The sequence below is a fragment of the Echinops telfairi genome, unplaced genomic scaffold (genome assembly GCF_000313985.2).
Source record: "Echinops telfairi isolate 266 unplaced genomic scaffold, ASM31398v2 ScPeMD7_2291;HRSCAF=2852, whole genome shotgun sequence".
In the NCBI taxonomy this organism is placed as follows: Eukaryota; Metazoa; Chordata; class Mammalia; order Afrosoricida; family Tenrecidae; genus Echinops; species Echinops telfairi.
Window position 1 is genome coordinate 35,101,011 of NW_022106189.1, and position 23,665 is coordinate 35,124,675.

Below are 23,665 nucleotides of genomic sequence, written 5' to 3' on the forward strand. Positions count from 1 at the left end.
CCGGCGCTCGAGGCCCGGCGCCGAGGGCCGCCTGGCGCGTACGCGGCTGTAAGTACGCAGGGCTTTCTCCCCGGACACCTGAAGACATCACCCCAGCGGGAGGATGGCGGCGGTGATTGGCCGCGCGCGTCCCGGGGCCCCGGGCTGCGCCAGCCCAGCGGTCAAACTCTGCCCTCGGGGCTCCCATCCCAAGTTCCCACCCGGCTCCTGGCTCGGGAGACGCCAGCCTGGAAGGGCGACCCACTGCGTCTGGAGAGCAAACCCCGGGGGGAGCCTAATGCCGGGGAATCACGGAGCGTGGTGCGGACGGGAGGAGGGGCTGGGCATGAAGGGGCAGGACTGCTGGCAGAGCTGGGCCGGCAATCCCGGGAGACGCTAACTGGGGAGCAGTTACGCAACAGGCAGCAAGCGGGGCTTTGGGGCAGGGATTTGGGGGAGCAGGAGGGAATGAAAGCAGATGCAGGCAAGTGGAGCTTTGGTGGCGATGACAAGAAGTTGTTCAAATGCATGCGGAATGTAGGGTGAGAAGGGGACAGCGAAGATGGTACGAGGAGGGATTGTGTGGGCCGCCCGGGTGTGAGTGTTTACTAGCCTTTGAGATAGTTGGAGACATTTTTTCTGTAGGTCCGTTAGGTAGACGAGGTGTCCTTCTGGAAGTGGAGTGGAATTCATTCTGGAGTTCTAGACGAGGTGTCGGTAAGACTTAAAACTTGGCCAGAGAGAAGGGAGACGATTTTTACAAAATGTGTAATGTCAAAAATACCTTGCCAGACCGCTTAAATACACGATGTTAAAAATACATGCAGAGTTGTTGACTGGGATTAAGGCTGAACAGGATGCACATGCTATTAAGAGTTTTGGTAACACAGATGGGAACCCAAGGGGGGCCTGGGGAGGATTAGAAAGATTTAGGAACTCCATAAAGCAACATAAACTAGGACTCTGTAATGTATATAAGGAAAATTCCGTCATTACTTCCCTATCTTAGTGCAGGGTCTTAATAACTTGATTTTGTATGTCTTGTACACACTTATTGTAATATATTTAACTCAATTGCAATTGTAGCTATCCAAAAGGTTTGGAAATTCATTTAAAAACTGTAAGGTCGCAAAAAATACCGATTGTGAATGAACGCTATTTAAAAGAAAACAGTTAACTGACCTGGCTTATCAGGAAATGGCAGCTCAGACAGATTGGCAGTGCCTTCTGGCCCAGAGGGTAAACAACCTTGCCCTTTTTTATTCCTTTTTAAAATAACTTTTTGGGTGGGGTGGGGAGATGAGGTGAGGAAGGAACTGAAAAATGATGTTTTTTGAAGACTGCCTAACACTGGTCCCAATCTGGACTATTAGAAACATTCCTGAAAGGGATCTTAATTACATTACTGAGATAGTTGTGTGGGAGACTGGGTTTCTAAGACCTTTGCATCCCTTGCTTTATTGCATATAGTCAACAGTTTACATAATCCTGTAGAATAAATGGGATCATAGATGCTGTGTGTTCTACAACAAAAGTTCCTTTAAGTAGCTGAGTGGTTAAATTTTGTGCCAAGTGAAACTGGAAATGAGTAAGTAGAAGGCTTTCTACTTGGGAAGAAAGTCATACTCTTCCAGATGTTTTCTGAAGAATTGTCGAAAATGGTTTTTCATTTTATTTTGTAGCATTTTTTTTTAACATTTAACAAAGATGAGCACCATTATCGTCAAATAATAGATGTAGTCCTTTGTAAGGCCAGACTACATCTAAGTTCCTCTGTGTGAGGCAGAGTAAAGTTTGATTCAAAGTCTACCCCTAGATTTCCATTTAGAAAATTGCTATTTAAAATGTGTTCCTTTATAATTATTGTTGCAATGTAAGCATGATGTTTTTAATAGTCTTAAAAAGATTAGGCATACCTTTGAATTTTTAAAATATTCCAGATGTTCCCTATAATTTTAAGATTGTTTTATTTATGTTACTCAGTCTGGAGAAACTATGAAGTTATAGCTGAGTCAGTAAATGCCATGAGATTTGTTTTTCAAGTAATAGTTTTAAATTTTTATAAAAATAATGTGTGCTTGGTTTAAAAAAATCAATACCAGGAAGCTTTTAAGGTATGAAATTATTGTAATCTTCCCATCCCAGCCAATTCCTTCTCACCCCTTCCAAAATATTTTTTATTTTGTATTTCTAGAGATGATTCCATCTTGTTCTGAAACTTTGAATGTTGGAACATATCTCCATCCTTTAGGTAATTCACATTCCAATAAAACTCCCTGAGTACGAGACTTACCTTAAACCCTATTTTCACTATACCTATATCATAGTACCCAGGAGTCCTGTGATGCAGTGGTCAAAACACTTGGCTGCAAACCGCAAGTGGGCAGTATGAGCCCACCAGCCACTTGAGGAAGATGATACTGTTTGCTCTGGTAAGATTTACTATCGTGGAAACCCTGTGGAGCAGTTCTACTGTGCTTTATTGGGTTGTTTTGAGTCAGAATTGAGTCAAAGGCAGTGGCTTTCATTTGGGTTTTTATATTATACTTCCCGGGAGTCCTGGTGATGCAGTAGTTAAAGTACTTGGCTACTAGCCAAAAAGGTTGTTGGTTGAACCCACAAGCCACTTAGGGAGAAAGATGAGGCAGTTGCTTCCATAAAAATGTACTGTTTGGGGAACCATACGGGGTAATGCTGTTCTCTCCTATAGGCTTGGGTATGAGTTGAAATAGAAATGGCAATGGGTGAGGCTTTTGGTATATTAATTCAACTCTGGATGTTGTATCATTTATCACCTTTGAACTGAACACAGCTGTATGTTATCTTTATTAAGCATAAAAAGAATAAAATTGAAACTGAGTGCTTAACTTATGGCTTACTCTGATGACTTTTGCTTTCTAGAAATACCTTTAAATCTTAAAAGAAATACATATGTTCTTTATATACTTGCTTGATGTCAAAATTGATGATGATTGTGCTTTTTTTTTAGTTAAGTTTGTCAGGGTAATAGTTCTTATATAAAAGTAAGTGAAAGTAAATAAGTAAAATGTTCTCAATTTAGCAATTCCAGTGGAATGATGTTAGGTACCATCAAATCAATCCCAACTCATAGTGACAACCGAATAAAACCCTGCCCAGTTTGCACGTCCTCAGAGTTGTTAGCTTTGAGCCCATTGCAGCCTTTGCAGCAGTCCACCTTGTTGAGGGTCTTCCTCTTTTTGCTGTTCCAGTCACCAAGCATGAAGCCTTTCCAATCTGTCCAAATACGTGAGATGAATCATGTCTCAGTGTCCTCACTTCTCGGGAGTATTTTGCCTGTGCTTCTTCTGAGACTTACGTGTTTGTTCTTTTGGCAGTCTATAGAACTTCCAGTGTTCTTCACAACACTATAATGAAATTTTATCAGTTTTTCTGTCTCCTTTTTTCACATGCTTATGAGGTGACAGTATGTCTTGGACCAATGCTAAGGTGATTCTGAAAGCTGAAATTAGCACATCAGGACAGTATAACAGGAAGTGCTGACTGCTGAAAGAACATTTCTATCAGTTACGTGACGATTTGGGCAATGGAGTAGGCCTTACTTAAGATAAAGGAAAACAAAACCCGTTGCAATCAATTGATTTGGACTGGGGGTAATTTCATATGTTCCTGCAGAGCTGCTCCACAGGGTTTTCCCAGCTATCATCGTTATGACAGCCAGGCCTTTCTTCGCATGTGCCAATGGGCAGGTTAAAACCACCAACCCTTAAAGTTAGTCATTCACTCACCGCCATAGAGGTGATTCCAATCCTCTAGGGCAGAGGAGAACCACCCACCCGTGTGGGTTTCTAAGACTCTCTTTAACAGTGTAGAAAGCCTCAGCTTTCTCTTGCAGAGCAGCTGGTGGTTTCGAACTGCTCACCCTGTGCTTAGCAGCCCAGTGTGTAACCACTATGCCTCCTGGGCTCCTTTTAGGTTAACAGTTGAATGGAAACCATTTGTGAAACCCAGGGACTTAGAGAGGAACAAAGTGCTAGGTAATTCAGTAAAGGTTAATAATAGCTTAACAGTTTATCTGGATTATTGCTTTCTTTGTTCAGGTTTATGTGCACATTGGATTGATTTATGGAAATACACGTTACAGTGCTAACCCAGTTTATCTTGACGGGGAGAGAGACTATATCATATAGGCAGGAGGGCGGTTTATTCTTTGAGGTAAATAATGACCAATAGCACAATTAAAATGACAACTTGTGTTAATCATGTAAAAGTTTCTTGATAGATTTATTGTTTTAAGGGAACTAGAATACATTATGCATTATTAACAACAACAACTATAAAAGCCTCATTTTAAAAACCGACAAAAATCATTGGAGAAGAAAAATCACAGGAGCATTAACATACTTCCTGGGATCTTTCTTAACTTTTTTAGGTCTAAAAAGGTCATTGAGTCATTCTGTTTGACCTTAAATTTTTTTTGAAGGCACTATTTGATAGTGGTTTTATGTGGTGCAGTGTTTGCTTGTATCTTCTCAGAAGTGAGCAAAATTTCTCCATTGTAGACCTGATTGTATACCTCTTTTGTATAAATGTTATTGTATGATATAGAATACTGTTTTCAGATGGGTCATCTGATCTTTCCCAAATATTAAAAAAAACTCGAATATTTAAAATTAACTAGTGGTTAAAAGTCTTTTTTGGTATGAATATGATGGCCCCAGTGCTTGCAAAATAAGTACTTGAAAGCCTTTTTAATTCTGAGACATTCATTTTTGGAGTCTGGCCTTCAGTAGAGAGACCTAGCAGGGATTTATCCTACTTATCTAAAGTTAGAATCAGTAATAATCCTTATGGTTTTGAATAGCTATCCTCAAATCTCCAGCATCCGGAAAGTGATCAGTTTACTTATACTAGAAAGATGGGACTTTCTACTCCCACAAAGAGTTACAGTCTTGGAAACTTACAGGGGTAGTTCAACCCTGTCCTGTAGGGTCACTCTGAGTCAGCATTGACTCTATAGCAGTGGGTTTGATTTTTTGTTACCTTAAATATTAGGTGTTGGGCTACTTGCTCTGTGCTTCAAAACTACCAGCCACTTCTCAGGAGAAAAATTAGGTAGAATGAATAATTTTTTTAATCATTGTATTGGGGGCTCATACAGCTCGTATCACAATCCATACATCCATCCATTGTGTCAAGCACATTTGTACATACGTTGCCATCATCATTTTCAAAACATTTTCTTTTACTTGAGCCCTTAGTATTAGCTCCTCATTTAGGCTGAATAAAACTTTACAATCTTGGAAACACTATATAGGCTCATCATAAGTTGGGATCAACTCAGTGGTAGTCTGTTGTGTTTTGAGGAGTTTATCCTAAATAAATAGATGCGACAGTGGGCTCAAACTTACCAGTGATCCTGAAGATGGCACAGGACTGGGCATTGTTTCATTTTGTTATGTGTGTGGTTGTCACAGGTCAAAACCTACTCCGAGCAATTAACAACATCTCAAATTTAAATAATGAATCCAGTCTCGTTCTTGTTTTTCTTTCTTCCCAAGTGGAGGATACCTTTTAACTTTAACTTTCCCTTTTCCCCCATTACTTATTACCTGGAGCCCTCGTGGTGTAGTGAGGTTATATGTTGGGCTGCTAACTGAAAGGTCAGCATTTTGAAAACACCAGCTGCTCCTCAGGAGAAAGGTGAGGCTCTCTACCTACTCCTGTAAAGAGTTACAATCTATGAAACCCACAGAACCAGTTCTACTTAGTCCTATAGCAGTGGTTCTCAACCTGTGGGTCAAATGACCCTTTCACGGAGGTCGTCCAATTCATAACAGTTTATTATGGTTGGGGGGTCACCACACATGAGGAACTGTATGAAAGGGTCTCGGCATTAGGAAGGTTGAGAAACACTGTCCTATAGGGTCACTATGAGTTGGAATCAACTTGATGACAGTGAGAGAAATTGAATTTTAGGTGCTATAACTATTTATAAATATTTGATTTAAATATTTATTAAGATAATATTCAATTCTGGTATTTTTTAACAACTAGTCAAGAAAGTACTTTCATTTAGTAGTATGCTCTAGATTCAAAGAAACTTTTTTAGATTCTACAGAAATGTAGACCCTTTCCTAAGAATGAACCACTTTTTAATAAAAGTACAGGTTGAGTATACATTTCTGTGAGATCGAATTATGCATACATTTATGTGCCATCTAGGTGTTCAAGTAAGAATCTCTTGGAGGAAAGGGGAAGACATCAAATAATTAAAATGTCATGATGAAAATGTTCAATTTGGAGATGTTTTACTAGGAAGTGGGGTTATTCTTTTTGGCAGGAAAAGAGAAGAGCCCTAGGATGGTGTGCATACTATTAACTTACTTGGCTGCATCTTGGAAAAAAGGCTTGGCCTTGTACTTCTGAAAAGCCAGCCATAGAAAATCCCATGGAACACAATTCTTCTCTGACACCCAGGGTCTTCACAAGTCAGAAGCAACTCAAAGATCATTGATTTGGGGAGGGAAGCATAGGAATGGGAGACAATGCAGGCTCTGTAGAGAAAGTGATACCTTAGTAGAATTGAGAAAAGTAACTACTCAAATGGGGAAGATGATACAGGTAACCAGCAGAATTGTGGAAGAGTTGGTGTGTTTGGGGAGCTACAGGTGGTTGGTATGAGGAACACAGGGTGAAGGTTAGTAGGCAAAGAAACTAGAAAGTGTATCAGTGTAATTGTTAGTGAAAATTTAAGTTTAAGGGCTCAGAAATGGTCTGATTATAAAAATAGAGGCAGTGAATGATCTTTTCGAACTTGCTATTTTGGCTGTAGCAATTGTTTTTGGAAATAACTTGACTTCACAATTGATAGATTTTGCATACCTAAGTTGTCAAATATAATAATGTATTTTAAAAAAATTACAGGATGCAAATGCAAATGACAGAAATGCAAAGATATTTGTTCAGTATTGTATCATAGCTGACTTATTTACTTGAGGTAATATTCCAAGAGGATCAGAATCAGAGAAACTGGCATATTTGCATATGGAGATGTATAAGAAAATATTTGTTGCAGCATTGTTTCCGATACTGAAAAGTTGGAACAGGAGAATGGAGAAATTATGATGTGTGCAATTAATGAATACTATTCAGTAGTTCAAATGGATAAGCTGAGTATATTAACATAGATATATCTCTAAGCCAATATTGAGCTAAATAAAACATTGCTGACTATTAAGATTTAGGTATAGTTTTAAATTTGATAATACTATATATATCATATATACATACATGGCAAACAATAAAATATTCTGTTTTTCTAAAACATAGAATAAAATATTCTAAATATAGTGTATAGTACAGAATACCATATAGTGTATGTATGTTCTTTAATATTATAATCTGAAGCAAATGTAGTAAAACGTTAAATTTTGTGAAATCTTGGTGGTAGGTACACAGATGTTTTATTATTATTGACACTTTTTCTGAAAACAAAATAAAGAAAAGTTCAGATTAGGATCACAGATAATGGAGACATGAAAGCTAACACTAAAAGAAATCTCATTATCCAGGTTAAGATAACCAAGGGGGCACGCATAAGGCCCCATTAAGAGGAGATGCTAGCCTAACAGTATTGGTAAAAACAAGGTGGAAAAGTGGGCTTGAAGACTCAGCATGCTTAATGCATTTAAACATTTAGCTATTTCTCTCTTGATAATTTTTTAGAGAAATATGAGACGCAATGGAAGCAGGAATTGTTTGACTAGAAGAAGCAGGTTTGGTTCTCGAGAAAGAGATTGGCTGAGAGAAGATGTGAAGAGAGGATGTGTTTACCTTTATGGAGCAGAAATGACCACTGCCACTACAACTATTACCGCCACCGCCTCCGCCTCTTCCTCCTCCTCCTCCTCCTCCTCGTCTTCTGAATTGCATCTTGTCCTTTGCACAGTGGAGACACTGGCATCTGAAATATGTGCTGGAGAGGGAAAGGCAAGCCTTTATTTGCAGCTTCATGGAGACCTGGTCCGGTAAGAGCAGAGCTTTACCATTCTTCTTCTTCTTTTTTTTTTTAAACCATTCTTATTTTACTGCAATATAGGTAATGTGCATTTCTGCTTAGAAGTGGATTTTAGGATTTTAATTGTGCTAGAATGGATGTCAATTATGGAGGCTTAAAAGAAGATTTGTCCCTAGAATGCTTACTTTATGATTCTGAGATTTTTAAAAAACTGCCCATGAAGGAATACTTAATGGTTGCTTTTTCTGGATTATACCAGAGATCCACATCTAAATTAAAAATAAGTATTGTAAACATTAATTGGGGGAGGGTGGCTAGGAATATATAGAAATTGAGTATCTAAAAAAGAGATGCAGTAAGTCTTCCTTTTACCCCTTTTGGCAACTCCCCAGGCTTTTCCCAAAGGCAGTTCTTAATACTGTTTGCTAAATGCAGCTTAAGGGTATTCCATCCATTTATAAATACTGGTATATGTTCATGCATGAGTGTGCATATTTATATATAAATTTTTAAATTAATGGTACTCTGCAATACACTGCTAACTTTTAGAGATATTTCCATGCTAATCATATAATTTTAATTTTCTTAAATGGCTGTTTAGTATTTCATTTTATAACTCACATATTTTAGCCAACCTCTTATTAATGCACAGTTTTAAACAGTTTTCTTGATACATAACTCATGTGCTGTAAGACTCTGATTTAAATATATTAAAAAAGAATTGTGCATTTATCACCACAATAAATTTCAGAACATTTTTAATTCTTATATCCATTAATATTGGCTCCTCATTTCCCCCCAACCTCCCCTGACATAACCTTAAGAACTATTCATCTAGTTACTGTTTTTATAGATTTATCTATCTGAAATATTTTAAAAAATGTAAAACCTGGAATTTCTTATAAGCAAAATCATTCAAAAATGATCCCAACAGCATCAACAAAATAAAGCACATAAAAACCTCAATCCAAAAGAAAGCAGAAAATAATAAAAAGTAGAGCAAGTTAGAAATGAGTCACAGGAAACAAATGGGTAAGACGTTAAATTTTAACCTAACTATTTCTTCAGTAGTACACTTTCCAAAGCACTCTGTCTGAGGACAAGACTATTCATACCTAAGGTCAATGGCCCAAGGACATACAATTAAGGCTTAATCCATGTGGGGGCTCTATAAATGGATTTTGGGCTTTCACTGTTACCCATAGCCTTCTGCAAATTAGGTGCTCAGGTTTTAAGCTCTAATACAGCCTCCCCACCCAACTCCCTGTCATGAGTTTTATTATTAATGATCCATTGATCACACTGGCAGTTAAGCTTCTTTGTGCAGACTTAGCTTACACATCAGCTAGATGGCTACTTGTGTAAGACATGCCCTTAGGATGCCAGACTCTGTTCTTTCTGATACCCAGGCACTATCTGACTTCATCACCACACTTTGCTATTGTACCCATATCTTCAGTGATCACTTCATGTGGGCAAGTATCAAACAGAGCCACCTCATAAGTACCCATTTTGTTATGATTAAGTGCAAATTCAAACTCCTATGGACATTTAGGTGATTATCAATTCGTTTGTTTTACTACTACAAACAATGCTGCAATGAATTATCTTGGACCTATGATGTTTCCCACAATGGGAATATATTTGTAGGATAAACGAAGTAGAATTGCTTTTTATAAACAGTTTTATTGGCACCTAATCCACTTATCAAATAGTTCAGTCATATCAAGAAGGGTTGTATAATATTACCACAATCAATTTTAGACTATTTTCTTTCTTGTACTCATTGTTATTAGCGTCTCACTTAACCTCTTCCCCCAACCTCCCAATCCCTAAGAAATCATTATTATTTTGATAGATAATCTCCTGGAGGTTTCCACTGACAATTTAAAAATATACTTGTCGCTCCTTACTTTGTCCATTGTGTACTAGTGTGAAAATTTAGGTTTAGATACTACTAATGCACAAGTGTATATCTGCTTACAAATAGAAATAATTGTGAAAAGTTTTAAATTTACAAATCATAAAGTTAGCACTTCAAGGACAAATCTTTTTCAAATTCACTGACGTAGATTTTGCAAATCTGATAGGAATTCTAATCAGCATTTCTCTTAAGAGTGATACTGAACATACTTTTTTTAAAAACATCATTTTATTGGGGGCTCGTACAGCTCTTATCACAATCCATGCATCAGTTGAATCAGGTATGTTTGTACATATGTTGCCCGCATTCTCCTCTAGACATTTACTTTCTATTGAGCCCTCTGACAGCTGAACATACTTTTAATATATTGAAGAGCCATTTATGTTATCTTCAAAATATTTTTTGTATATGTATAGAAAAGTATTTTCATATTCATTTTAGGTCTTTTTTTAACTTTAAAATGATTTTATTGGGGGCTCGTACAATTCTTATCACAATCCATACATCCATCCATTGTGTCAAGCACATTTGTACCTTTTTTTGCCATCATCGTTCTTAAAACATTTGCTTTCTTTTTGAGCCCTTAATATCAGCTCCTCATTTCCCCCCCTCCTTTCCCACTACCCCCTCCCTCATGAACCCTTCATAGTTCATAAATTATTATTTTGTCATATCTTACTGTCTGACACCTCCCTTCACCCACTTTTCTGTTGTTCATTTGAGGTCTTTGATTTGTTTTGTTTTGTTTAGTTTTTTAAACTATTATTAGTTTTCTGAGTTAAACATCAAATAAAAACCAAACCAGTTCCCATTGAATCTGTTTTAACTTACAGCAACACCATATGTTCCACAGTGGAAATAAGTTCCATAGAATGTTAATGGCTGTGACATTTAGGAAGTAGATTGCGAAGCCTCTCTTTTGGGGTGCCTCTGGTAGGTTCAAACAGCTAACCTTTCAGCTGCTAACCCTTTGTACCATCCGGGGACTCCCACCAGCCAGTAATTGTTCTTTAAATACCTGGTCATTGTTTTTCCCTCCTCCCTCATTCCTGTAGTAAATAAATATGCTTCTTGAAATACAATTCAAAGTTGTGGATGCAATTCTGCTGGAAGTGAGGAAGCTCCCACTCACACCTGAAAAAGTGGTAATAATAGTAGCACCTTTTGCTGAGCTAAAATTGGTGTCAATTAAAAGATCTCAAGTGAAGCTTACTATGCATTTCTTTTAGGATTTGGGATGATTCCTGAAAAAGTAGATTAGCAGTTTAATGTTTTCCTTGTTCACCAGTTAATGTTCTCAGACAAATACATTTCCTAAATCCACTTATAAAACTGAAGGATCAGACTGGGTTATCTTTAGGCTTTCCTAAATCTTAACACTGACTCTGATCTAATTTTATCAGGTGGAAGCCTTGACCTAGATTAGAGCTGATAGTGATTGATGGACTGTACTTGTTAAAACAGTTGACTGATTAATTTGTATATTAATGCATATGTATACAGAGATATTAGAAATGTGGAGAAAACCCTGTTTGCATTGGTTTGATTCTACTAGTGGTGTAGTTAGTTAGGAAGACAAATGATAGGGTTTATGTACTTTTGTGAGTGCGAGCTACTTTTAGATTGGGAAGTTTGTCGCTTTTTAGCCCTCTGACTGATAATTTATGGTGAAGTAGCTCTTTGGAGAAGCTCTGGCGGTATACTGCTTATATGTTGGGCTGCTAACCACAAGGTCAGCAGATCCAAACCACCAGCCACTCCAAGGGGGAAAATGGGACTTTCTACTCCCATATAGAGTTACAGTCTCATAAATTCACGGAGCAGTTCTACCCTGTCTCATAGGACCATTATGAGTTGGCATTGACTTGATGGCAGTGAGTAAGCTCTTGGAAGATTTAATTTATTCAAAAATAATGAAAACACTTAGAGCTGTGGTTTGAAAGAATGAACATATTTTTGTTGTTGAAGAGCTCAATAAGTCTCATTCAGCCCCCAAATGATGGTGATGATGATGATGATAATGCTGATCTTGGTGGGTTTTTAATCTGACATTTGTACTTGTTGTTAGTTGCTGCCCAGTTAATTCCACTTCGTGACAACCCCATTTATACAAAGTAGAACTACTCTAGGGGTTTCTAGGTTGTGAACCTTTTGAAGCAGATTGCCAAATTCATCTCAAGAGCCTCTGGGTGGGTTCAAACCACCAACCTTTTGCCTAGAATCCAAGCATCACCCAGGGACTTGAGCTAAAGTGTTTAGTCCTTTATGTGTACCTTTTTATGTAATCCTCACAGTAACAATAATGAAGATAGTATTATTTTCTTTCTGATGAGCAAAGTTGAGCCTTTGAGAGGTCCAGGTACCTGCTAAAATAAAAGGTAAGGCAGTTACTGTCAGGCAGTTGGAATTCCAAAGTCATTCAAAGTAAATGGTAGACTTTATTGTGAGTAAAGACCCTTCAGGAAGGAACTTACACAGTTCTCTCTTAACTCAGTTTCAGTGTTGAATAATGCTTACTTAAAGTGCCTTTTTAGGTTTCTTACTCAATAGCAAAATGCTATTCAGTTGGATGATAACTAGAGGAGTAGATACCGTATATGCTTGAGTATAAGCCCACCCGAATATCAGCCGAGGCTCCTAATTTTACCACAAAAACTGCATTTAAAAATGTGCTGAAAACGTGTCTTATACTTGAGTATATATGGTACTTTCTTCAGAAAAATCATTTATAAGTTATTTGACAGACAAGGGGATAATGTCTTTTAGTAAACTTTTTGCTGCCTACTGAAGTTTAATAGGTGCTCTTTGTAGAAAATGTGGGAAAAATCTAAAAAAAAAAAAATGCAAGGTCATCTTTATATAGATTATCTCATCTAATCCTCACAATGATTTTGTGAGATAATTACTGATATCGACCCCATTTATGAATAAAGTGAGGTTTAGAGAGGTTAAGCATCTCTCCCAAGATCACTCAGCAGTTAAGCAATAGGGCTGGAATTTGAACCTTGGAATTTTGACACCAGATCCCATCATTAACTGTCATTGCCTCCTCAGAGTTAAGATTTTTTTTTTCTCCCTCAGATCTTTTACTAAGTAAGTATATATGGTGTATGTGTATATACAGCTGCACAGATATTTCTGTGTGGTATATGTATGAATACTTACATATTTGTATGTATGTATTTATCTGTGTATACATACTTGTATTAAAATTTTTAATTCATATTACATATTCAATTTTATATCCTGTCTGTTCACTTAATACATAATCTTAATTTGTCACTAAAATTTCTCTTTGGATCCCTGTTTTAATAACTAAAAATATTCTGTTTTATGTGCAAAATTAAGAGGTAATATTTAATAATAGTTTAGAACTTGGGTTCTAAGATAAGACTATGTGGGTTCAAATCCTGGCCCTGGAAGTTACTACCTATATAAATTATGTAACTCTACCTCACTTTCCTAGTCTGTAAAATGAGTGATGATTATATTTATATTATGGAATCATCATGAGATACTTATGCATGTTTTTAAGAGTAAATTAATTGTGAAATAATGCTTCCAAAATTCTACTCTCTACCTGGAGAGTAAAGAAAGGTGATCAAACAGAATGCAAATTATAGAGGAGTGTAATTCCTATCAACAGAAGATAAATTTTACTAAAAAGCATCCAACAATGGTTGCGGTAGTACATTGACAGGGAGCTGCCAGAGGTTCAGGATGGATTCAGAAGAGAACATGGAACAAGGGATATCATTGCCAATGTCAGATGGATTTTGACTCAAAGCAGAGAATATCAGAAAGGTGTTTACTTGTGTTTCATTGACTATGCAAAAGTATTTGACTATGTAGATCATAAACTATGGATAGTCGATAAGAATGGGAATTTCAAAACACTTAATTGTGCTCATTAGTATCTGTACATGGATTCACCTGTGCAAACAGAACAACAGAATAGTGCATGGTTAAAGATATGCACCAGGGTGTATTCTCTCACCATATTTCTTGAATCTGTGGAGCACATTATCAGAGACGCTGGATTGTATGAAGAAGAATGTCATATCAGGATTGGAGGAAGGCTTATTAACTTGTGATATGCAGATGACACAATCTTGCTTCTTGAAAGTGAGGAGGACTTGAAGCATTTGCTGATGAAGATCAAGGATTGGAGTCTTCAGTAAGGATTACAACTCATTGTAAAGAAGACCAAGAACGTCACAACTGGACCAACAGGTAGCATTATAAGTGGAGAAAAGATTGAAATTGTCAAGGATTTCATCTTACTTGGGTCCATAATCAGTGGAAGCAGAAGTCAAGAAGTCAAAAGAAGGGTTGCATTGGGTAAATCTGCACAGACTGCTTTAAAGTGTTGAAAAGCAAGCATGTTACTTTGAGGACTAAGGGGCACATGACCTAAGCCATGGTATTTTCCATTGCTTCAAATGCATGTGAGAGTTGGACATTGAATAAGGAAGACTGAAGAAGAAATGATTCATTTGCATTGTGGTGCTGGTGAAGAATGTTTAGAGTGCCGTGGGCTGCTAAGAGAATGAATAGATGTACCTTGGTGGAAGTATAGCCAGAATGCTATTTAGAGGGCAAAGATAGTCAGACTTTGCCTCTGGTACTTTGGATATGTATCAGGAGAGCGTGTCCCTGAAGAAGGACATCATGCTTGGTAAAGTGGAGGGGCAGCAAATAAAAGGAAGGCCCAGATGGAAATAGATTGACAAGTGGTTGCAACAATGGGCTCAGAACGCAAGAACAACTCTGAGGCTGGTGGAGGGAGGCAGAACTAACGTCACGTTGTTAAGAGTCAGAACTAACTCAGATACCTACAACAGCAACAACAAAATAATTCTTCTCAAACTCGGTCTACCTGGAGAGCTTGTTGCAATACAGATTCTGATTTGTGGGACCTGAGATGATTTCCATTCTAGATGGTGTGTTATACTTCGTATACCAAAGAAGCAAAATACTTAGGATATCTGACATCTAATAAGTGCTCGGTAAATGCTGTTTATTTGGATAGTTTCAAATCATTCAACTCTCCAAAATAGTGTGATGACACCCTAGGCTAAGTCCTGGAAGTAGAATTATTGGGACAAAAATTACCCTATATATGTTTCCAAATCTTCCAGTACTTCCTTTTTCTCTTGTTTTGGTCACTTGAGTATGACTGAATGATTACTCATTCATAGAATTTTGAAGGGACTTTAAAGGCCATCTATTAGTGAAAATAAATCTACCTAGCCTAACACGCCTACTCCCATTTCCATTTAGAAAATTCCCATTTCCATTTAGAAATAGGTATGGAGTCAGGGTTTTTTCTGGTTGTCATGACTGGAGAGAGTTAACTGCATTTAGGGAGCAAAGACAGAAGCTTAATGTCTTCATTAGTGGGATAGTCCTATACAACAAAGGTTTGTCTTAAAGAAACAAACAAACAAACAAAAAACCAGTTAACTTCCTCACTGAGAACCACTGAGATCATTCTGCCTTTGTTTTATCTAGGTAAAGCAGCCTAGGGAGGTTAGGTGTAGAATACTTTTCACATCTGGCTGGTAGTGGAACTGTATTTGTTTGAAAATGCCTTGATTCACAATTCATCACTCTTCATATTAATATTTTTGGTCTTTTTTTACTGAACTGTGATAATTAGCTCACCTGAGAAGTTAATATAATTATTGCCTGGCTACAGGTGCTAACAAGATCATATGGGATAAAATACATTGTCCTTTGGCTCATGAGCATTTGGTTACTTTTATTCTCTGTCATCAAAATGACTTAAGTGTTTGATAGACGATTACAAAAAACCCAACTTATGAAATGGCTGAAAGTTTACAGAGCAGATATCAATTTTATAGTCAACAATTAATACGCGTATTGCTTCATTCCATGTGTTGCAGTCCCCTCTATGTAATATCACTTATTTCCTCCTTGTGTTTCTGGTTTCCATTTGAGTATCAAGGAAGCAAAATACTTAAGACATCTGACACCTAATTAGTGTTCAATAAATGTTACTTATTTGGGGTGGTTTAAAATCACCAACTCTCTAAAATAGTGTGATGGCTGGACTCGTTACCATAAGACCTTTTTCATTCCTTCTTTCCTAGCTCTTCTGAACTTGTCCTGGAGTAAATGCTACTACCCTTTTGGTCTCATATGCTTCCTCACAAGTACTATTGTTTTTATAGACTATAGACTTGACTATTTGACTGAAAATTGAGCTACAGGGGTGAGTTGAGTTCTAGACCAGAAGGGTGACAAAAATCTTCTGTTGGTGGTGAGGATAACATCAAATGCTTTGAATTATCTTTTGCATAAAATTTTAACTATATGAAACAAACTGGTTTACCTCAAAAAAGCTAGATTGTATAATCAAACCTACTGACACAAGTTCAACTCCTGATATCCTATGTACTAATTATATGATCTCTGAGAACTTCATTTTTCTTAGTGTCAAAGGTAGATTAGTGTTGTAACATGTAAAACACCTCCAGCATAGTGTCCTCATGTTTGGCATGGAATAAACACTAAATCCTGGACCTTTACTATTGGTGGTTTTATTATTTAATGCCTGTATTGTTGGTTTTAGCATTTGCAGATTATCCCTTTAAGTGGCCAAGGATTGAGGTTTAATCTAAATTTGATATAGACAATGTTGCTGTTTTTTGATACAATGTAGGATTCCCTGTGTTGGATTTTTATGGTATAGGCCAGGGTTCCTGAAACTTTTTTTTTTAGTTCAGTTGGCATCTTTTTTTTTTCATTTCTTTGGTCCTGAAACTTTTTAAACAGGGGGCCAGTTCACTGTCCCTCAGACCTGTTGGAGGGCCAGACTTTAGTTTTAAAAAAACTATGAACAAATTCCTATGTACACTGCACATATCGTGTTTTGAAGTAAAAAAACAAAATGGGGCAAAAACACCCGGTGGGCCAGATGAATGTCCTCGGCGGGCCACATGTGGCCCGCGGGCCGTAGTTTAGTACCCCTGGTCTAGGCTTTTGCCTCTCACTTTTGCTTATAACTCTAAACCATTACTGAAGTAGAACTCTAAATTTGGAGCAAAGTGATCATATGTGCATATTATTCAGATTTACATGGACTGTAGTAGTTCTTAGGAGCCCTCATGGTGTAATGGTTATGCTTTGGGCTGTGATCCACATGGTCAGCAGTTTGAAACCACCAGCAGCTGGTGGCGCTACTCCCACAAAGTTATAGTCTGGGAAACCCACAGGGGTCCCTATTAGTCAGCATAGATTCTGATAGTAGTGAGTTTGTTTGTTTGTTTCTTAGGAGTACTAAAATAAAACTCTTCGGAGTACTAAAATAAAACCACAATCATATATTAGTCTTATTGTCTTTTAAAATAAAACAATAATTTAAATGCTAAATGGAATTTTCGCTGCCAATTTTAACTCTCTTCTACACCTGTCTGGCAGTATATAGTTTCCCTATGATTTGTGAGAGATTTAACAGATAGCTAATTACCAGCTTGTTAATCTTTTGGAACTTTGGAACATAAAATTGAACTGTAAGCAGATCTCAGCACTTCTCTCCCCATACCCATAAGCAGATGAGTTTAATGAGTAAATGGAATTAAATCTTCATTTTCTTGTTTTTGCATTTCTTGAAATATTAACTTATTTACCCATTTATGCTAAATTAATGAGAGCAGATTTTAAGGTTCAATTGATTATTTTTTTGTTCCTTTCACCAGAAAAATACTTTCTTTGGTTGGAGATATGTAAAAAGATTTTTAAAAATCTACAGATCTTTGTAGACTAGGGAATTTTACCATGTAAAATAGATTTATCCATGTCAAATTCGGGATGTTTTTATTTCTTTTGATTTTTCTAGGGGAAAATATTAAAAAACGAGCTGAGATTTAACCTGAAAATACCATTACTTCTTGCTCCTGAAATGGACGACTATGACTTCATGGCATTTAAATGGATTGTACTCTGTGTCCCAAAGTAATAGTAGGGCTCTCATAAAGATTTAATTTAAATTATTTATAATTTAATTATTATATTAGGTGAGTATTTTAGATACCTCATAGAATCTTGAGTTCTAAAAAAGCTAAAGATCATTTGACCCAGTGTGATTCTACAGGAGTCTCTTCTAAAATACCTCTGACAGAAGGTTCTCCAGCTCTTATAAACTGTTTTGAGAAGCAGTCTGCTTCATTATTGGACAACTGTAATTACTTCTTCCTCGTATTTAGTCCAAGTCTACCTAGATAGCTTCTTTCCATTTTTCCTAGTGCCATCCTTTGGAGCAATACCAAACCAAAAACCAAGCTCACTGCTATCTTCCCTGTGGGTTTCTGAGATTGTTACTCTTTATGGGAATAGAAAGCCTGGTCTCGCTCCCTCAGAAACACTGATGATTTTGAACTGCCGACCCTGCAGTTATCAATTCAACATGGAACCACAAAGCCATCCGGCTTTGCCTCTTGGAGCAATACAGAATAAAGCTAATCCTTTTTGACTTCTGAAGATAGATAGCTCTGTAAGTATCCCCTTATTCTCTTCAAGCTGATCCTCATTCAATCATGTGAAATATGAGGAACTTACAAAAGTTTGCATGAGGGCCGGGATAATCTATTATTTTTTATTATTTTTTCCATGAACTTTTGGAAGCTCTCTTGTTTATATAATTTATTTTATGTTATTGTTCATAGCATATATAGTAGAATACATACTAGTTCAACAATTTCTACATGCACAACCCATTGACATTGATGACATTCTTTGAGGTGTACAGTCATTGTCACCCTAGTTTTCTGAATTGTTCCTCCCACATTAACATAATTTCAGGCCCCCTAAATTTCCTATGTAATCTTTCCAGTTGCTGTTGTTAGTTTAATCCCAAACCAAACTTGTTGCCATTGACTCAAAGTTACTCTTTAGGACAGAGTTTTGGATTTCCAAGGCTTTAAATCTTTATGGAAATAGACACACCCTCGTCTTTCTCCCCTGGAGCTGCTGGTGGGTTTGAACCACTGATCTTGTGGCTAGCAGCTCATAAAGGGACCCTGATGGCTTAGTGGTGAGCTTTGAGCTGCTGCCAGTTCAGTAGTTTGAAACCACCAGTAGCTCCATGGGAGAAAGAAGAAGGCTTTCTACTCCTTGAAGAGGTACAGTCTTGGGAACCTACAGGAGCATTTCTATGTTGTCCTGCCTATACGGTGCCTCTGAGTCAGAATCAACTCAATGGCAGTGAGTGAGTGTGAATGAGTGAGTGAGTACATGTGTAATCTGCTATGCCAACAGGGCGCCTATATCTTGGTAAAACAATACAATTCTTTTAAGAAGGATGCCCTCATTGTAAAAGAGATTTCTGAGGAAGTACATCCTGAAGAGGTCAACTAACCATATAATATGAAGAATGGTTGATATCTTAACTAGTAAAAAATGTTTACATTGAGAAATATGTCTTTGTTGTTATTGTTGTTTGGTGCCATGGAGTCAGTTCCGACTCATAGTGACCTTGTGTACAACAGAATTAACACTACCCAGCCCTGTGCCATTCTCACAATTCTTATGTTTGAGCAACCGCTGGGTCATTCCATCTTGTGAAAGGCCTTCCTCTTTTTCTCTGCTCTTCTACTAAGCATGATGTTTTTCTCCAGGGACCAATCTCTTCTGACAACATGTCCAAAGCACATTCTTCTTCTTCTTTTTTTAAATCATTTTATTAGGGGCTCATACATCTCTTATCACATCTATACATACATCAATTGCAAAGCATATTCTTCTAAGGAGCATTTTGGCTGTACTTCTTCCAAGACAGATTTGTTTGTTCTTTTGGTACTTTCAATAGTCTTCTCTAGCACCAAAATTTAAATATATCAACTCTTCTTTGGCCTTCTTTATATGATGTCCAACTTTCACATGCATATGAGGCAGTTAAAATACCATGGCTTGAGTTAATATATTTTAGTCCTCTAAGTAACATGTTTACTTGTCAACATTTTTAAGTATTCTTTTGTGCTCTTTTCGAACTGTATATTAACCGATAGATGGTTCTTACAAGAGCACAATTCTCAATGCAGACATTTTTAACTAGTTAAACTATCAGTCATTCTTCATATTACATGGTTAGTTGACTTCTCCAGGGTGTAGTTTCTCAGAAATCCCTTTTACAGTGCAGCTATATTAGAATTGTACCAAAATATGCTAGTATTGTTATAAACCTTTGTGAATCTTGGCTTTATTTGGCTGAGAATTAATGGTAACTACTATTTTTATTCTGAAATGCTTTCAATTTTTATTAAATTCAGCCTTTATTCATCATTGTAGGCCTTTAATTCTTTGCCCATTCCCTATATTACAATTTTTTGTCATAATTTATGGAAGCTAAAAGATTTAATTAAATAGAAGATGCCAAGGTGATGGTTTCAATTTTTGTTTTTTTTTCCCTCAACAATATGATTTCCCCTCCTAAATTATCCTCTTAAAATACCTCTTTGATGCAGTTGTTTATATTCAGCCATGCAGTGTTCCCATTCATGTTATTTTCCACTTAAGTCTTATTGCCAACATTTTCCAATTCTCTAACCACAAACCACAGATGTTCTATCTTTTTGCCATAATGAGAGCTGTATGTAATATTTTCTCAAGTCAAAATAATTCTCAAGTGTTCTGAACAGAACCTTTTTAAGACATAAAGAATGCCTTTTGAACATGCTCAGGCATTTCTTTACTGTTTTTGATCGTATTGGTTTTAGAGGAGCAAATACTACAATTTTATTCTATTTAAAATTTGATTCCAGCCTTGACATTTTTTGAATAATTTTTTAACACTATGTATTTTGCTAAGTAATTTGTATAATAAATCTTGTCTTGCTTAAATGAACAAACATGATATCAACCTTTGAGTTAGGCCCTATTGTTTTCCTGTTATACTGCTGAGGAATGTAAGATGAGGTTAAATAACTTTCAGAGGCATGCAGATGATAAGTGGCAAAATGGAGACTCAAACCCAGGCAATATAACATTTGGAGCCCTTTATTTTAGACAATCTTATTTATATTGTTCACTTTCTAAATATTTTGTTGTTGGGCATGTGTGTTACCCTGAGTAGACCAGAGAAAGAAATTCATAGAGACACTCATGTGTATAAGAAGGAGCTTTATACACAAGAGTAATTGAATATTGAGAACACATCCCAGCCCAGTCCAGATCGAGTCTATAAGTCCGATATTAGACCATATGTCTGGACCAATCTATAAAGTCCTCTTCAGACTCACAAAACACATGGCATGACACCAAATACAGGATGATCACAGCCAGTGGGTGGGATGTCTTGTGGATCCAGTGGTGTTGTAAGCATCTCAGCGCTGGCAGTGGTCTCCATGTGGCTTCTCTAGCTTCTTTGTGTCTTGTCATTTGCAAAATGTCTCCCAGGAAGTCAGCAGAGTGTCTCCGGCCTCCAAGCAGGAATACAGGGGTTCCCAGAATCCACAGGAGAAGGCCATGCCCACACAAAGGCCTCATTGTCTATATTAGGTGTCCTCAAACTATGGCCCTCCGAGGACATTTATCCAGCCCGCCCGGTGTTTTTGCCTGGTTTTGTTTTGTACTTCAAAATAAGATATGTTCAGTGTGCATAGGAATTTGTTCATAGTTTTTTTTTTTAAACTATAATCTGGCCCTCCAACAGGTCTGAGGGACAGTGAACTGGCCCCCTGTTTAAAAAGTTTGAGGACCCCTGGTCTATATCCTGATTGACAGGCTAGACTCCATCCCTACACTCTTATTCCTCAAATTGACAGCAGATTATGTGACTACCACAGTATGGTTGAGTCTTTTCCAATTCAGTGCAACATTATGTACAACATGCACAAAACAAGACTTAGTCCTGTGCCATCCTCACAGTCATTGAACTTTTGGACCCATTTTGCAGCAACTACATCACTCTGTTTCATTCAGGAACTTCTTTTTCATTAATCTTTTACTTTACTTTACCAAAGGAACCCTGGTGGTGTAGTGGGCTCTGCATTGTGCTTCTAACCACAAGCTTCAGAAGTTCAAACTCACCAGCTGCTCTGCAGGGAAAAGATGAGGCTTTGCGCTTCTGTAAAGATTTTAAAGTCTCAGAAACCCAAAGCGGCAGGTTTACTCTGTCCCATAGGGTCACTAGGAGTTGGAATGAACTTGATGACTATGGGTTTGGCTGGGGTTTTGGTTTACTTTATCAAGCACAATGTCCTTCTCCAGGGATTGATTCCCTTCTGATAACATGTCCAAAGCTTGCAAGTCTAATTCTCTCCATTAAAAAAAAATCATTTTAATGGGAGCTTGTACAGCTCTTATCACAATCCATACATTCATCCATATTGTGTCAAGGACATTTGTACATATGTTGCCATCATCATTTTCAAAACATTTTCTTTCTACTTGAGCCATTGGTATCAGCTCATTTACCCCATTCCCTCTCCCGCCCTCCCTTCCTCATGAACCCTTGATAATTTATAAATTATTATTATTTTTTCATGTCGTACACTGACCGATGTTTCCCTTCACTCACTTTTCTGTTGTCCGTCCCCCTGGGAAGAGGGGGTTATATGTAAATCATTGTGATCAGTTCCCCCTCACGTTCCCCACCTTTCCCTTCCCTCCTGGTATCACTACCCTCATTATTGGTCCTGAGGGGTTTATCTGTCCTGAATTTCCTGTGTTTCAAGCTCTTATCTGTACCAGTGTAACATACTCTGGTCTAGCTGGATTTGTAAGGTAGAATTGGGGTCATGATAGTCGGAGGGAGGACGCAAATCTCCATTTCTAAGGAAGAATGTGGCAGCACTTCTTCGAGGACACATTTGTTCATTCTTCTGGTAGTTTATGTCCAGCTTTTGCCCCTCAGTACCATAATTCAGAAGCATCAGTTCCACTTCATTCCTCCTTATTCATTTCTCAGCTTTCACATGCATATGAGATGGTTGAAAATAAATGGCTGGAGTCAGTTGCACTTTAGTCTTCAAAGTGACATCTTGCCTTTTTTTGGTAATACTTTATAGAGATCTTTGCAGCACATTTTCCCAATTCAAATATTTCATTTTAGAAAATATACTTTTCAAAAAATGTTATCTGTGCTAGCCTAATGGGCTTGTTGCTTTTAAATAGGTAAGCAGATTTTTAGAAATTCTTAACTTTAGTTTCTAATTTAATAGTTATCAATAAAGTCCACATAGACAGAAGCTCTTTGGGATTTTCAAACAATATGAAGAGATTCTAAGTCCATAAAAATGTGAAAACCACTTGTTAATCTGTTCTAGTTATATCATATGATGTATTACAGAAAATCTTGATATAGAAATAAAAATCAAGATTGTACCAAAAGATTTTTACTAAGGAAGCATGTTTAATACTTTACCAAATGTTTTTCTTTTGAATTGTATCAACAGGAGACTTGAACCTACTGAGCAACCTCTTCAGATTGTTTATGATTACTTGTCCAGACTGGGCTTTGAAGACCCTGTACGTGTGCAGGAGGAGGCCACCAATCCTGACCTTGGCTGTATGATTCGATTTTATGGTGGTAAGGGCGTACCAGTGGTTTTTTTTTTTTTTAATATGTGGACTGTTTTTAAGTGTATTGTTGGTGTCTCTGTCTCCTTTCACCTTTTAAAAAGTATTGATTCATAAGGTGTTTTAAGCCAATACCTAGTGTGTTAGACAGGGTTCTCTAGAGAGATAAAACCAAATTGCTGATAATTAAATATATTTATTTATAAAGATAATTAGATATA

At 37.2% G+C, this 23,665-nt stretch overlaps 1 protein-coding gene across 1 annotated transcript in view; it reads left to right on the forward strand.

Annotated features, from left to right (window-relative positions):
- Positions 1-7,690: 7,690 nt before the first annotated feature.
- PHLPP2 (PH domain and leucine rich repeat protein phosphatase 2) overlaps positions 7,691-23,665 on the forward strand; it is a 72,835-nt gene continuing 56,860 nt past the window's right edge. The window contains exons 1-2 of the mRNA XM_004704564.2: positions 7,691-7,988; positions 23,321-23,454. Of these exons, the coding sequence (XP_004704621.1) occupies positions 7,693-7,988; positions 23,321-23,454 (430 nt within the window). The 5' untranslated portion in view covers positions 7,691-7,692. The remainder of the gene's footprint in view (positions 7,989-23,320; positions 23,455-23,665) is intronic.